Source organism: Clarias gariepinus, chromosome 24, assembly GCF_024256425.1.
Source record: "Clarias gariepinus isolate MV-2021 ecotype Netherlands chromosome 24, CGAR_prim_01v2, whole genome shotgun sequence".
Classification (NCBI taxonomy): Eukaryota; Metazoa; Chordata; class Actinopteri; order Siluriformes; family Clariidae; genus Clarias; species Clarias gariepinus.
Genome location: NC_071123.1, coordinates 18,460,763 through 18,474,839, shown reverse-complemented (window position 1 = coordinate 18,474,839; position 14,077 = coordinate 18,460,763). Strand labels below are relative to the sequence as shown.

General features: G+C 40.1%; 2 protein-coding genes across 3 annotated transcripts; both read right to left on the bottom strand.

The window, feature by feature from the left end:
- Nucleotides 1-3,402: 3,402 nt before the first annotated feature.
- On the bottom strand, nt 3,403-6,025 carry LOC128512646 (uncharacterized). 2 transcript variants are annotated; one of them, XM_053486006.1, is made up of 6 exons: nt 5,950-6,025; nt 5,373-5,744; nt 4,726-4,842; nt 4,499-4,588; nt 4,390-4,427; nt 3,403-3,983 (listed from the first exon to the last, which is right to left on the bottom strand). In XM_053486006.1, the coding sequence occupies exons 1-6, from the start codon at nt 5,990-5,992 to the stop codon at nt 3,900-3,902; spliced, it is 744 nt and encodes a 247-aa protein (XP_053341981.1). In that variant the 5' UTR covers nt 5,993-6,025; the 3' UTR covers nt 3,403-3,899. The 2 variants fall into 2 exon arrangements, with proteins under 2 accessions (XP_053341981.1, XP_053341982.1); XM_053486007.1 differs by lacking the exon at nt 4,390-4,427 and having other exon boundaries at nt 3,898-3,983.
- Nucleotides 6,026-7,782: 1,757 nt separating this feature from the next.
- Nucleotides 7,783-13,212, bottom strand: LOC128512601 (zinc finger protein with KRAB and SCAN domains 7). Its single transcript, XM_053485955.1, has 3 exons — nt 13,136-13,212; nt 12,325-12,971; nt 7,783-10,403 (listed from the first exon to the last, which is right to left on the bottom strand). Exons 1-3 carry the CDS (start codon nt 13,210-13,212, stop codon nt 9,679-9,681), a joined length of 1,449 nt encoding a protein of 482 aa, XP_053341930.1. The 3' UTR covers nt 7,783-9,678.
- Between the last annotated feature and the right edge of the window lie 865 nt (nt 13,213-14,077).

Below are 14,077 nucleotides of genomic sequence, written 5' to 3'. Positions count from 1 at the left end.
CATACTCGCGCCCTAAAGAGAGCAACCCGTAACCTTGAGCGAAAATGGAGAAAAACTAAATTAGAAGTTTTTCGAATTGCGTTTAAAGACAGTATGTGCAGCTATAGACGGGCTCTAAAAACCGCTAGGACTGAGCATCTTAGCCAACTGATAGCAAGAAACCAAAACAATCCCAAGTTCTTATTTAGTACAGTAGCCTGCCTAACAAAACCTAAGATGCCTGCAGAGAGTACTCCACAACATTTTAGTAGTGAAGATTTTATGGACTTCTTTAATGAAAAAATCGATAGCATAAGGAAGAAAATAACAGAGGTTCAACCTCTAATAGCATCTCATGATCTAGTTCAGCCAAGAGCTTCACATTTAGATTTTCAGTGCTTTACAGGTATAGGACAGGAAGAGCTGTATAAACTTATCACCTCAGCTAAATCAACAACGTGCCTGTTAGACCCAATACCAACCAGATTTTTAAAAGAAGTGACGCTTACAGTTGGAGAGCCAATTCTAAACATTATTAATTCTTCATTATATCTAGGTCACGTCCCTAAACCTTTGAAGCTGGCAGTTATTAAGCCGCTTCTTAAAAAATCTAATTTGGACGCGAATGAAATAACAAATTATAGACCGATTTCAAACCTTCCGTTCATATCAAAAATATTAGAAAAAGTAGTATCAGCTCAAATATGCACATTCTTGCAGGAAAACAACATCCTAGAAGAATTTCAGTCAGGTTTCAGGCCACATCATAGTACAGAAACTGCACTAGTTAAGATTGCAAACGACTTGTTTTTAGCTTCAGACCAAGGCTGCATCTCAATATTAGTCTTACTTGATCTAAGTGCTGCATTCGACACCATAGATCATAATATTCTCATAGACCGCCTACAAAATCATATAGGTATTCAGGGGCAGGCATTAAAATGGTTTAGATCATACCTGTCTGATCGATACCATTTTGTAGATCTAAATGGAGTACCGTCTGATGTAATGCCAGTGAAATATGGTGTCCCACAAGGGTCAGTTTTAGGACCTCTCCTGTTCTCAATTTACATGCTTCCCCTGGGAAACATCATTAGAAGGCATGGGATTAGTTTCCATTGTTATGCTGATGATGACCCAATTATACATCTCAACAAAACCAGATGAAATACCCAAGTTGTCTAGATTAACAGAGTGTGTCCAGGACATAAAAGATTGGATGACCAATAACTTTCTTTTACTAAATTCAGATAAGACAGAGATATTGCTCATCGGCCCAAAAACCAGCACACAACAGCTTTCACAATTCAGCCTGCGTTTAGAAGGATGTACTGTTACTACTAGCTCAACAGTAAAAGACCTGGGCGTGATATTAGACAGCAACTTGTCTTTTGAAAATCATATTTCCAATATCACAAAAACAGCCTTTTTCCATCTTAGAAATATTGCCAAACTTAGAAGTATCCTATCCGTATCTGATGCAGAAAAGCTAGTTCATGCATTCATGACCTCCAGACTGGACTATTGTAATGCACTACTAGGTGGTTGTCCTGCATCCTCAATAAACAAGCTACAGTTAGTCCAAAATGCAGCCGCCAGGGTTCTCACTAGATCCAGAAAATATGATCATATAACACCTATATTATCATCCCTGCACTGGCTACCTGTTCAATTTAGAATTAATTACAAAATAGTACTACTTACATACAAGGCTTTAAATGGTTTAGCTCCCTCATACCTAACCAGTCTTTTGATACGCTATAATCCACCACGTCCCTTAAGATCACAAAACTCCGGACTTCTGGTAATTCCCAGAATTTTAAAATCTACAAAAGGGGGCAGGGCATTTTCATATTTGGCTCCAAAGCTTTGGAATAGCCTTCCAGACACTGTTCGGGGAGCAGACACGGTTTCCCAATTCAAAAGTAGGCTCAAGACGTATCTCTTTAATCTGGCATACGCGTAACTCAACCCATAACCTCATACTCCATTACACTTATCCTGAATGGCAACTACGCTAATTCTCTCCATCTTTTCTGTATTTTTCTACCCATCCTGAGACATCTGGAGATTGTGCCAGCTTCAGTAGACAAAGGCCAACCCTGCGAGGTTTCTAAAGCATCTTGAGAAGGACCTGCTCCAGCTAGATTCTGCTTTATGATGGCTAGAGCTACACATCCTGCTCCTGTGCTTCCAGTGATCTGACCCCATCTGCCCTCTGCACCTACTGCTGAACTGAATCTACACAACTTCTGATATATTGAACTTTCACCTGCACAACACACTTGATGTTATTTCTATCTGTTATCACCCAGATGAGGATGGGTTCCCTGTTGAGTCTGGTTCCTCTCAAGGTTTCTTCCTATTGCCATCTCAGGGAGTTTTTCCTTGCCACTGTCGCCGTCACCCTTGGCTTGCTCATCAGAGACATTTCATTCATCATTCATTCATTTAATTATTATCTAGACACATTTTTCTCACACATACACACTTCCAAATATTTTCTTTTCTTTTCTTTCTTAAAAAAAAAAAAAAAAAAAATCTTTCATTTTTTTTCTTGTGAAGCTGCTTTGGGACAATGACCATTGTTAAAAGCGCTATATAAATAAAATTGAATTGAATTGAATTGAATCTTGTTGGTTTCTTCTTTACAACATTAGAAGAATCTGCCCATTTCTTTCTTCAGGCTACACAGCTGCTTGTTTAGTCCCTTGTTAAATTCAAGACTGGACTATAGCAACTCACTCCCCAGCACCGACTTACTGTACCTGTCTGCTCTAATCACACCACACACTGCACCATGTTCCCTCCGATCCTTCAGCCCTGCTCACCTCGTCCCACCATCTCTCAGGGTTCGAGGACGACATTCATTCAGACTCTTTTCTGTTCTGGCACCTAGGTGGTGGAACAAACTTCCTCTTGATGTCCGTACAGCCGAGTCTTTGACAATCTTTAAATGACGACTCAAGACGCATCTGTTTCTTCAATACTTGGACTAATCCCAAACTATCACCAGTAGACCGCCTGTCTTCGAACTAAGGGAAGAAACAGTAGTACCCAGAGGAAACCAAACCAAGTACAGGGACAACATACAAACTTCATTAACACAAACCCGAGGTGGGACTCAAACCATCGACCCTGGACATGCAAAGCTACAGTCCTGATCACTACACCACCATGACATTCCATAGTAAAGTTAATATGTTTTTTTAATCAATATATTTTTTTGATGCTTTATTGTAGTTTATGTACTGTAAAATACTTTAATAAATTCAGTTTAAAACATAATGGAGAAAAATATTCTACTTTTACATGTTTTATGCATCTTATTCAGGAAAAGGTAACCTTAGAACAACTGCAGAAAACTATTACAAAATAATAGTAATAATTATAATAATAGTAATAATTATACATTTTTACTATTTTTACATAAATTGGAAATATTCTAACAACTACCTGACCCTTATATTTTATAATAATAATTTAACACAGAGGTACAGTAGGTGAATAAATCATGCCCGTTCCCTAGTTAATATGAATGTCACAACCTACAACCTTCAAAACCTTTAAAGCATAAATTTTAACATTTTCAAAACTCTATTTAAAGTAATTGTACTTTACATTTATTGATTCATTAAAAAAGTCAAAGTAGAAAAGGCCAAAATAGAAGGCTTTTTTAAATAATACTTATTATAATTACTGAAAAATATTTTTCTATAGACTATTGATTATTTTACTTCTAGACGTGAATTGCTCCTTTCATCTTGTAATCGAAAACATGGACTAAATTACGATATACTCAAGACATTCTTCACTTGCTAGAATATTCTCATGTTTTTGCAGTATAATAGTGTTGTGTGTTATGAATCATTAATGTTAAGTCTTGTAGTGTCCTTCACACCGAAGTGCACACTCGTATCTCATGAGCCAGAGTTTCTTCTTTCAGCTTTTGGTGTCTGCTTGGAGAAATTTAAAGATGCGTAACAGACCGTAGATTCAGCTTCCTGGAATAAAATAAAAGAAAATAAATAAATAAATAAATAAAACCATTATAAATCATAATTTTATTATTATTATTATTATTATTATTTATTTTGACAAATAAATAATAATAATAAAATCTTAACAAAAAAATCTAATAATAATAATAATAATAATAAAGTCCAACTCACAGTAATAACCATAGATAACCGTATTATACTGTACACATTATCTACACAGAAATCTCTTCCAAGTAATTCTATCAATTATATTTTAAACATTATAACAAGCAGGAATGAAGGAATGAAAGCATTATTATTTGACACATATGAGTAGCAGAAATGTATGTTCGAATTATTTTGTAAAAACAAGCAGACCCACCCATACATATAATAAATAAAAACTTTCTTGCACACATACCGTACGTACCTGCATCATTTCTGGAGGGTTTTCAACAGACGCATTTACTATTACAGAAACACATCTATTAGCTGTTGTTATTTTTCTATTTTATTTTTGTAATCACAAATGCACTTACTTTTATCACATTTTCTTCTCTTCAGTATAAAATAGAAGAGACCGAAAATCAGAAGTACGCACAAGCCCAAAGCCGCTCCCAACCCGAGTACTATCCAACACAGAGATTCATTCAGTCATTTCTCATACCGTTATTAACCATTTTACATTTACACATTAGTTTCTATGTGTTTTTCCAGGTGCATTAGAAATTAAATGATAATAGTTTAGCTATCGATTACATTTTACCTGTTATCTCTTGGCTGTTTATGTTAATGTTGTTTCCAGGCAGTGTCACTTCACACACCACTGAATGATCAAGCTGGGTTGGTTTAGATGTTTCTGGTGCAATAGTCACTTCCTCCCCTATAAACATTTATCATAATTTAATTTTATTACAGGTTTGGGTCTTAGTTGAAAAAAAATGCAGTTAACATTTAAAGTTAAAAAATTCTAATTCAAATTTTATTTGTCACATACACAGTATGATATGCAGTGCAATGCTTTTACGACCACTCGTGAGCCTAAATAAGAAATTATTAAAAGTTATGAAATAATAAAATATGGGGAAAAATATCTGCAGAAAAAATAGGAGAACAAAATATAAAATATAAAAAACAAAATATAGACAATATGGCTGTACAAATATGGAAAAATATGGAAACTGGTGGAAAAAATGACTGGGGAGTGTGCGAATATGCATGAATGTTCAAATGTATAATAAATGGTCTATAAATGTCTAAAAGGTGTGAGCAAATGTCCCTAGAGTGCAGTGTGCAAAAATAATGTTTTAGTCCGGTGTGGTTTCATAATTTCATGATCTTCCAGGTTAAACATACCAACAGTCATGAGAAAATATATGACTAGAGTAGACCAGTACAGTGTGGAACTCCTACCTTTAAGTTTTAAATAAGTTCCATCTGCAAACACAAGGTTGTTGGGTTCCATCAGTGCACAGTAATACATGGCTACATCAGAATGCATCACAATAAAAATGGTGAGATTAATGCAGTTTAAAGATCTTTCTATTTTTAAACTGGACATTTTGGATCCACTATGAAACTTCTCTCCATCAGTTGTATTTACTGTAACTATAATCTGGGGTTTTTTTAGGTTTCGTTGCTTAAACCAGGCAATTGTTTTAACTGCTTTTTCCGAAACACAACAGCGTAGAGTAGCCGAGTTTCCGACATCCACACTGAGCTCTTTATCAGTCTGATAAATGGGTGGTTGTGCCGTGACCCAGGGTCCACCAGGATGGAGAGTATCTTTAAAAAAAACAAAAAATGCATTAATAAAGTAAATAATGTACAGTATTAAAGATCACCCTAAAGCATGAATATTGGGGTTACTGCATGCTGTACGACACCATACAACACCTCACACAGAGTGATTTATATTTATAATATAACACATTTCGTTTTTTTGTAAATATATAAAATAAGATGTGAATAATCTGTTTATATTACTTACACATGATGCTGAAGATCAAACCAAAAATCGAGAAACCAGTCATTTTTATTTTCTCATGAATTCTACACTGTTTGTATGTGAATTTTCAACAGAATATGAATGCATTGCAGTATAGTTTGAATTAATACTTAAACTATAAGGGGGTCTGTACTGAGCACTGAGCACGCCTCAGAACATGATTGGTTGTTATAAAAAAAACAACAGACATGATCAGTAAGCGTGTGGTATTGTGATCTAGTTACATAAACCCCACACATTTCCAAGTTTGCGTTTTGCTGTTGCACAGAGATAAATAAGATGTTATCACAACGGAAAATATGATTCAGTGGTCCTCGGTGGTTCAGTGTATCTATGCAACAAAGCCTGTAAACTACTCATCATTTGGGCCGAAGTAATGCAGTAATTTTGCAATGTTATAGCAATGTTAAAATTTAAGCGGAGAAAGAAAGACTTTGCCTTCTCAAAACTTTCGACGCCGGTTCATAAGGTCCCAGGTTCTAATCCCACGGCCACCAAGTTGTGGCCCTTGAGCAGGGCCCTTAACCCTCATCTGCTCAAATGTATACGGGGATCAATAAAGTAATTCTGATTCTGATTCTGATAATGGAATAAAAATGTAAGTCGCTCTGGATAAGGGCATCTGCCAAATGTAAATATATAGTGAATTGTACCAATTGTATATTTATAAATGAATATAAAAAAATCTGATGACTGGGGAACAGTGTGTATATGATGTGTATGAGAACCTGTCTGACACAGATATTATACTGTGTTTAGGTGGTGCATCGTTGCTAAAATGGAAAACAAAATGCATGTAAATTCAGGTCCATAAATTTTGGAACAAAGTTGTTGTTGTTTTTGCAATTTGGCACCACAATATTGAATTTTAAAAAGAAGCAAAGTCAAGACTTTCAGTTTTAAAGAAAACAGTTTGACCAAAGTGTGGCATTAACCATTCAGGAATTACACCCGTGCAGTTCTGTTACGTGGTTTCGGTTTGGAGAGTCGCACCACAAGATGTTTCACCCTAACGCAGAGTCAAAGAAACAGGAGTATGCGTTCAAAACTCCACATTCCAAACAGTGAAAAGCATTTTTAAGCGGTTCTGCCCCTCGCGAAACCCACGTCGCTACAACTACCCTCTTTTTTGCGGGGTTCATTATTAATGGAACAAATGAGCAGTTTTATGACCAGGTGGCATGTAATAGTTGCAATAGCTGTAATGTTTACTGCCACATCTTTGTCAAACCCCTTGGATTAAATGTAAAAGTCCTGACATTGTGAGATGTCAAAATCATGTGATGGTGGAGAAGCCAAAAGAAGAAAAAAAAAATCTGAGGACCTGGCTGTGGAAATCACCAACGAGTATTCATAATGCTAGAGTAGCTTTAGAAAAAACTGTAATTGAAGCTGGTATCAAAGGCACAAAGTTAAATTGATTTCTTTCCCCAACTGCACAAAGTTGTATTAGTATTCTCCCTGATTTGGCTATCATGATGACATTTTAGGTGAAGGAAGACATAAACCTGATAGACGTTTACAGCACAGTACGTTAATGAGACTCTTAGCCGCAGTAAAACATCTGAATTTGGTCCATTAAAGGAGTTCCTGGGAGGCCGGGGTTTCAGTCGTGAATCAGACAAGCAGTCCAGTCATGGCTCTCCAAGTGTTCACACGACACAACATGATTGAAGTAAGGGCTTGTTTTTTTTTCCTTCTGCTTCAGTCTATTTCAGGACTGTTGCTTTATAAGTGTGACAAAACGTACAGTTGAAAATAATACAACTTCCCTCTCAGTTCCTGTTTGAGACAGATGCAATGAGGCAAGATCACTCCAGTGCAATCAATGACACTTTAATAATATCAGCATTTTAAGCAATATTATACAACAAAGCACGTTAAAGCCACAATCAGCATACTTTATGAATCACTGCTCGTCGGAGACAAAACAAGAGTTACATGGTTTTGCTCCACATAAGGACTTAAGTGCTCATACACACCCATACAAAAGAGTTTTCATCTCGAATGACTTTGTTCACAGTGGAAATAATTGACGTGTTCATATCCTTATGCAGTATCACCATTTAGAAAATTTTAGGGTCGAGGGCATTTTGTATTATTTGTTTAAAAAAAAAAAAAAACAGGCTTCAGTTGCTGCTCACAGGGAAAAGGAATAATGTTGTGAACAACAAGCTTTTAATGAAACTAGAAACAAAGGCGTCTCAGCTTGCAGAACACTTTTACACTAGCTTTGTTTCGGAGGGGCTTTATAGAGAAAAACCTTAGCAGACTTATTTCAGCAGAGATAAAACACCACAAAGACAAAATGTCTGTAGATAAGGTGCTGATCAGATTTGTATTTCGATACTGTAAGTATCGTGCATACGTACTGTATGAGTCAAAAATAAAATGTGATTATTTTTTTTTTGTGGTCTGAGGGTGTACGTGGTGCTGAAACAACTCATGAGCGCAAACAAAAGCGTTTGAATATCAGCATAAAGTTTGGACCGATACTCTAAGGAAAGTGAAAGTTTCTTAAAGAGAATCATTACTGGTGACAAGACACGGATTCATTACTACGATCCTGAGACGAAAAGGCAAAGAGTAAAAAAATTTATGCTTACAATTTTCGAGATTCTCCAGGACCAGAAGTATTGAAACTTCATCAAGGAAAAGCTTTGACAATCAACAGCACTCGTTACAGTGAGACACTTAGTGAAGATCCGAAGCCTTAACTTCGAAAAAGAGGACATAAGCTTTCCGAGGGCTTCTCGACGTCGCATGATGATGCGCGTCCGCATACTTCCGCCCACACTGTGGACACTCTGCAAAAACTGTGTTTTGAGGTGTTAAAGCGTCCTCCCTAAAGTCCTGATCTCTCTCCATCAGACTTTCACCTGTCTGGTCCCCTGAAAGCAGAACTACGAGGATGAAGACAGCGGTGCATTCGTGGCTCACGAAAACTTTTTTAAATGAGGGAATACCAAAGCTTTTTAACAGACGATCAAAGAGTAAACTCTACAGAGTGTGGATAATTTTTGACTCACCCTCATAAAAAAAAAAGACAATAAATATTATTGAAACGCTACTGAAATTTTAAATTGCTCATATATGAGAGTCAATCAATTAGAGGATTAAAAAAAGGGCAGAGAACAACTGTTGGAATGTGTGAACATTTTTTTGGCTGACTCTGTATGCATGCATGTGTATATAAATATATCAGAGTGAGTCAATAGAATTCCACTATAATATATATAAAATATATATTTCAATTTTCCAGATGTTATTCCAAACAACTCATGCTGTGCTGTTTAAATTATTTTGAGGGCACCACCTGCTGGATTGCAGAGGAACAGCAACATGTTACCGCTTGAATTGCAAACGTATACAAATTTAAAACGTATTTCAAAAATCCTATTTTGGACTTATATATCATACAGAAAAGAATGTTTATCTGTAGATGAGAAGGCTATTCATATACATGTTTGACAAGCAGCGTAGAAAACATTTAGAAGCTCTAGCAAGGATTAATAATCGACACTAATCACTCGACCGAATCACAAGTCCGGCCCACAACAAAGACAAAGTAACCGCTTTCTGATAAAATCTGTTCAATAATAAGACAACAATAGAAAAAAAAAACACTAAACATTCATTGCTACCTTTACACGTTCTTTGTACTCAGGCACATGACCAGGTCATGTCTGTGTAGTTCGCGTGGTTGATCGCTCACACCAGATCGAGCGACTGGGAGTTGAGGTGTTGCCAGGTGTACGAGGCGGCGCTCGGGAGCAGAGAGAGCGTGGGATGGGCGGGAGGAGCGACGGAGGTGGGGGAGTGTTTGAGGCGGTGTTTCTTGAGCTGGCCGAGCTCGCGGAAGCAGCAGCCGCACTGAGCGCAGCGGTATGGCCGCTCTCCCGTGTGGATGCGCTGGTGCTTGTGCAGACTGTCCAAGTGGCGGAAGCGCTTCTCGCAGTAGCGGCAGGGGTACGGACGCTCGCCCGTGTGGATGCGCTGGTGCGTCTTGAGGCAGTAGAAGCGCCGGAAGCCTCGTCCGCACACGTTGCAGCGGTGCACCTTGTCGGTCACCTCGACGGGCGGCATCAGGCCCGGCGGCGCCTCCGTGTCCACAGCGGGCCCCGGAGGAGAGATGATCTGCGGCTGAGCGCACGAGGAAGAGGTAGCCGCAGAGAGAGAAAGAGGCGGAGGGTCTAAAGGCTGAACTTCCACTTCGTCTTCGACTTTTACAGAGTTCTGCTTGAGTTCCTCGCTGTTATCCATCACCTGGATCAGGCTCAGCTCGTTGACGTTACCCGCCGGAGCGGCCATCTCGAACTCGAACCTGCCCATCTCGCATGCCTCGTCGGGGGCCTTCATGGACGACCCAGCGGCATCTTGTTCCTCCTGAAGAACTCTCCCAAAATCCTGCACTGTACCAGCAGAGGTCTTGTACTCTACAACACACAGAGTGGGAAAAAAATAATAATTATAAACTTATCTGCCAAAACCCGTTTTGTAACCTACTTAGATACACGGCATGACAGTTTGAGTTTCTTTCAAGACAAAACAAAGATCAAAATAAAGCATATCTAATCTTATAGATCAGTTAAGACAGGTCTGGCGTCTGACTAAGGTGATGTGAAGAGAGGCACCAGTTAATAAAGGAGCAGCTAGTGATTCTAATCTTTTTGTCAAATTTCGAAAATATTTCCTCACAAAAAAAAAAAAAATCTCTAGTTCATGCGTAACCCTTGTTCTGTAAATAGAAAACAATAACAATAATAATAAATGGTGCAAACCGTTCCAGAATGTCGGTCAGTTAACTTATCTGTTAGTGTTGCAGCCTCGTCAAAGGCGTGCCCATAAATTTAGGGGTGGAGCTTGTGAAACGAAAGGTCTGATGATTTAAAACAGGGATCGCTAAATGGTGGACCGCGGTTTGGATCCGGACCAAGTCACAGTTCTATCCGGACTCTGATGCTTTTCTAATGAAATAGAAGAATTCATATACAAGTAATCTAGGGGTGGGCGTGGTCATAATAGCCACGTCACTCAATAGAGCCGATCACCGTGATAGGTCTCGGAAGAAACAGAAATGAAAGCATTACAGAGAATGGCTTACTCCAAAAAAAAAAAAAAAAAAAGGAAAGAAGGCTATGAAAACTTTTAGAGGGAAGTTAAAAACCAGGTTGTTTCAAACGTTCTGAAACCGCGGTGCTAATAACAAGCGGTAACTACCAGAGCAACCAGTGTCCCTTCACATTCAATTACAGCCCAGCAGCGTGTAAATAAAGATTCACTAAACTTAACGATATTCGGTTGTATCCCATACAAGTACAAGAAAATAAAAGTTCAAACTGTGCATGTGTTTAACGTAGTTACTGAAAATTATTCACTCACTCACTCATTATCTATACCACTTTATCCTGTGTACAGGAGGGCTTAGAGTCTATCCCAGGAAACCTAGGGCACGAGACGTGGGTACACCCTGGACAGGGTGACAATCAATTCACACGCTATGGGCAATTTGGGAACGCTAAATTTGCATGTTTTTTTGGACTGTGGGAAAATCACTGCGGAGTATCCGGAGAAAACCCACCAAGCATGGGGAGAGATGATGCAAACTCCATGGGAATCGAACCCGGACCCTGGAGGGGCACGGCAACCGTGGTAACCACTAAGGCACCGTGAAGCTTACAAAAAAATTTTTATATTACTGAAATGCTATGGAAATTTTAAATTGCTTATTTTTATAGATTTACACAGACTGTGTATATAGAGATCTGAACATGAAATTCTGATTTCATTTCAAAGGACGTTTTATCACCCGGACCTTCTTAAATTTTAACTCATTACCCTGATTTAGTGCACGGACTAGTTCATATAGTTAGGGCATTGGTGACCCAGTGGTACAGTAGGTTTCTCTCCCACCGTGCGGGTTCGATTCCCACCTCAAACCCCAGCCACTGAACACAGAGCCAGTCCCTGGTCCCTAGCCCGGGTAAAGCCTGGTCAAGTTGTGGTCGCGACCCCTCGAGGGGACACTGTGAAAGACTAATGACAACTGGTTGGTGTTGTTTCCGGGTGTGTCTGGAGTCAGAGCGCCCTTTCTTTTCTCGTGCCTCTGTGTACTGAACACCACCACTCCTGGCGCTGAGGGCTGAGTGACTTTGTGTCGCACTCCAGTCACCAAACGTGTTCAGGCTGATCCGGGACGCAGGGAACACCGTGTACACTTCACGCTGACAAAACAAACAGCACGCAGATTAGATTTGTGAAAGACACGACGTCATGCACGGCTCGTGCCACGCGTCACACCCTTCGGTCTCGTGCGGCTGTAGACACGCGCGTGACCCGGCTCGCGCCACTACACACCCTTATCGATCACGCCCTCCTCGGAGATGTAGAACTGATCCTCTGCAGGCTCCTCGGCTTGGACCTGCACCTGCAGCGAGTCAGACTCCGGGACTCGGCTCGAGCGCAGCCTGCGCCGGTTGATGACGCAGCGGGGCCAGTCGGACGTCTGCTGCACCGTGGGCAAACACAGGCCGACACTCGGGACCGGTTTGGCGGAGGTCCGGAAGCCTTTGAGATGGGACGACTCTCGGGTTTCCGGGGAGAGCTGGAGCTCGTCGGTGGCCGTGGTGACGGTGCAGGACGACGAGGACGAGGACGGCGGTCGGTTGCGGTTCAACAGCAGGCACTGCTTGATGTTCTTCTCCGCCGCGCTCATGTAGTACCGCACCGCCTTCAGCTCGCTCTCGGAGACCTCGAGGCGCTCGCGCAGGCTGCGGTTCTCGCGCCGCGACTCGGCGGCGGCGTCTCGCGCCTCGGTCAGCCTCGCGCCGACGATCCGCGCGGTCTCCTTCAGCACCGTGTCCACGGCGCAGCGCACCGCCTGGTCGATCGTCGAGGCGAGCTCGTACTTCAGGAACGACACGCTGATCACGTCCAGAGCCATCACGAGTTCCCGAAACAGCGCAACCTCAACCGTAACCGCTGCTAGCCCAGAGACTAGCTTTTAGCCTTTCCTCCTTTTAATAAACTGTTTGTTTTGTCATCAAGCTTGACCAAAAAATACAGTTTAGTTAACATAAAACGATTTACATTAAACCAACTGCAAAAATAAAAATAAAAGTCGAGGCTTAAAGTCATTAATTCTGCGCAGACGCATTCGTAAACAAACCTCTCGAGCGTCCGCTTATTCTTGCGTTTGTTTTCTCGAGCGTCGCACGCCAATGACGCAATTTCCTGCGCCGACATTATGGGTAGTGTAGTCCCCGCGTCAAACACTAGCCTACAATCCACCATTTTAAATAGCAGACTGCTATTTTATTATTAAATTCCCGAAAATAATCCAGTCACGGTGTCTCAAAACTCATACTATACACAAAAATATGTGCACCCTTTATAGTAAAAAAAAAAAAAAAAGCTGAAATGTTGGCAGGAAAATAGGAATCAAACATTTTGTCTAGAATGATTAGCATTACAGGACACCTTCCTTTCCATACAAAGTGACTAAGAAGGTAAAATCTCTGTTCAAGTATGAAAGTGCACAAAGCGAGCTTCATAAAGACATCTCTTGCTTTAATACACAACAATATAAACACACACTTAGGTGTTGAAATACACTTATCTGCCATAACATTATGACCACACGCCTAATATTGAGTAGGTCCCCACTTTTGCCACCAAAACAGTAATACACTGTGTGTGCTGACACCTTTTCATTACAAGCTTGACCTACACTATCTCTTCTATTGGATCAGACTACACGAACCAGCCTTCACTAGCCATGTGTCATTTGGAGACACACTGGTACTGCCGCTGATTATAGGTAATAGGTAATTCATTTTCAGACAAGAGAAAGTGCATTAGCCCTATGTATTTAGGCTATTAATGGCTGAAGGAAGGGATTACGAAGCCTACTCCAAAACAAAGGGCCCCATTCTTCATCAAGTTAGTATTAAGTCATTAATAAGAAAAGTGTCGAAATTGTTTTAGGATGATTTAAAAGTAGAAGAATTATTGTTTGTTGTGCCCGTCGTGACTTGGTGGTTAGCACTTACCAGGGTCTGGGTTTAAAACATGCAGATTAGGTAGGCTAATTGGTTTTCCCAAAATGGCC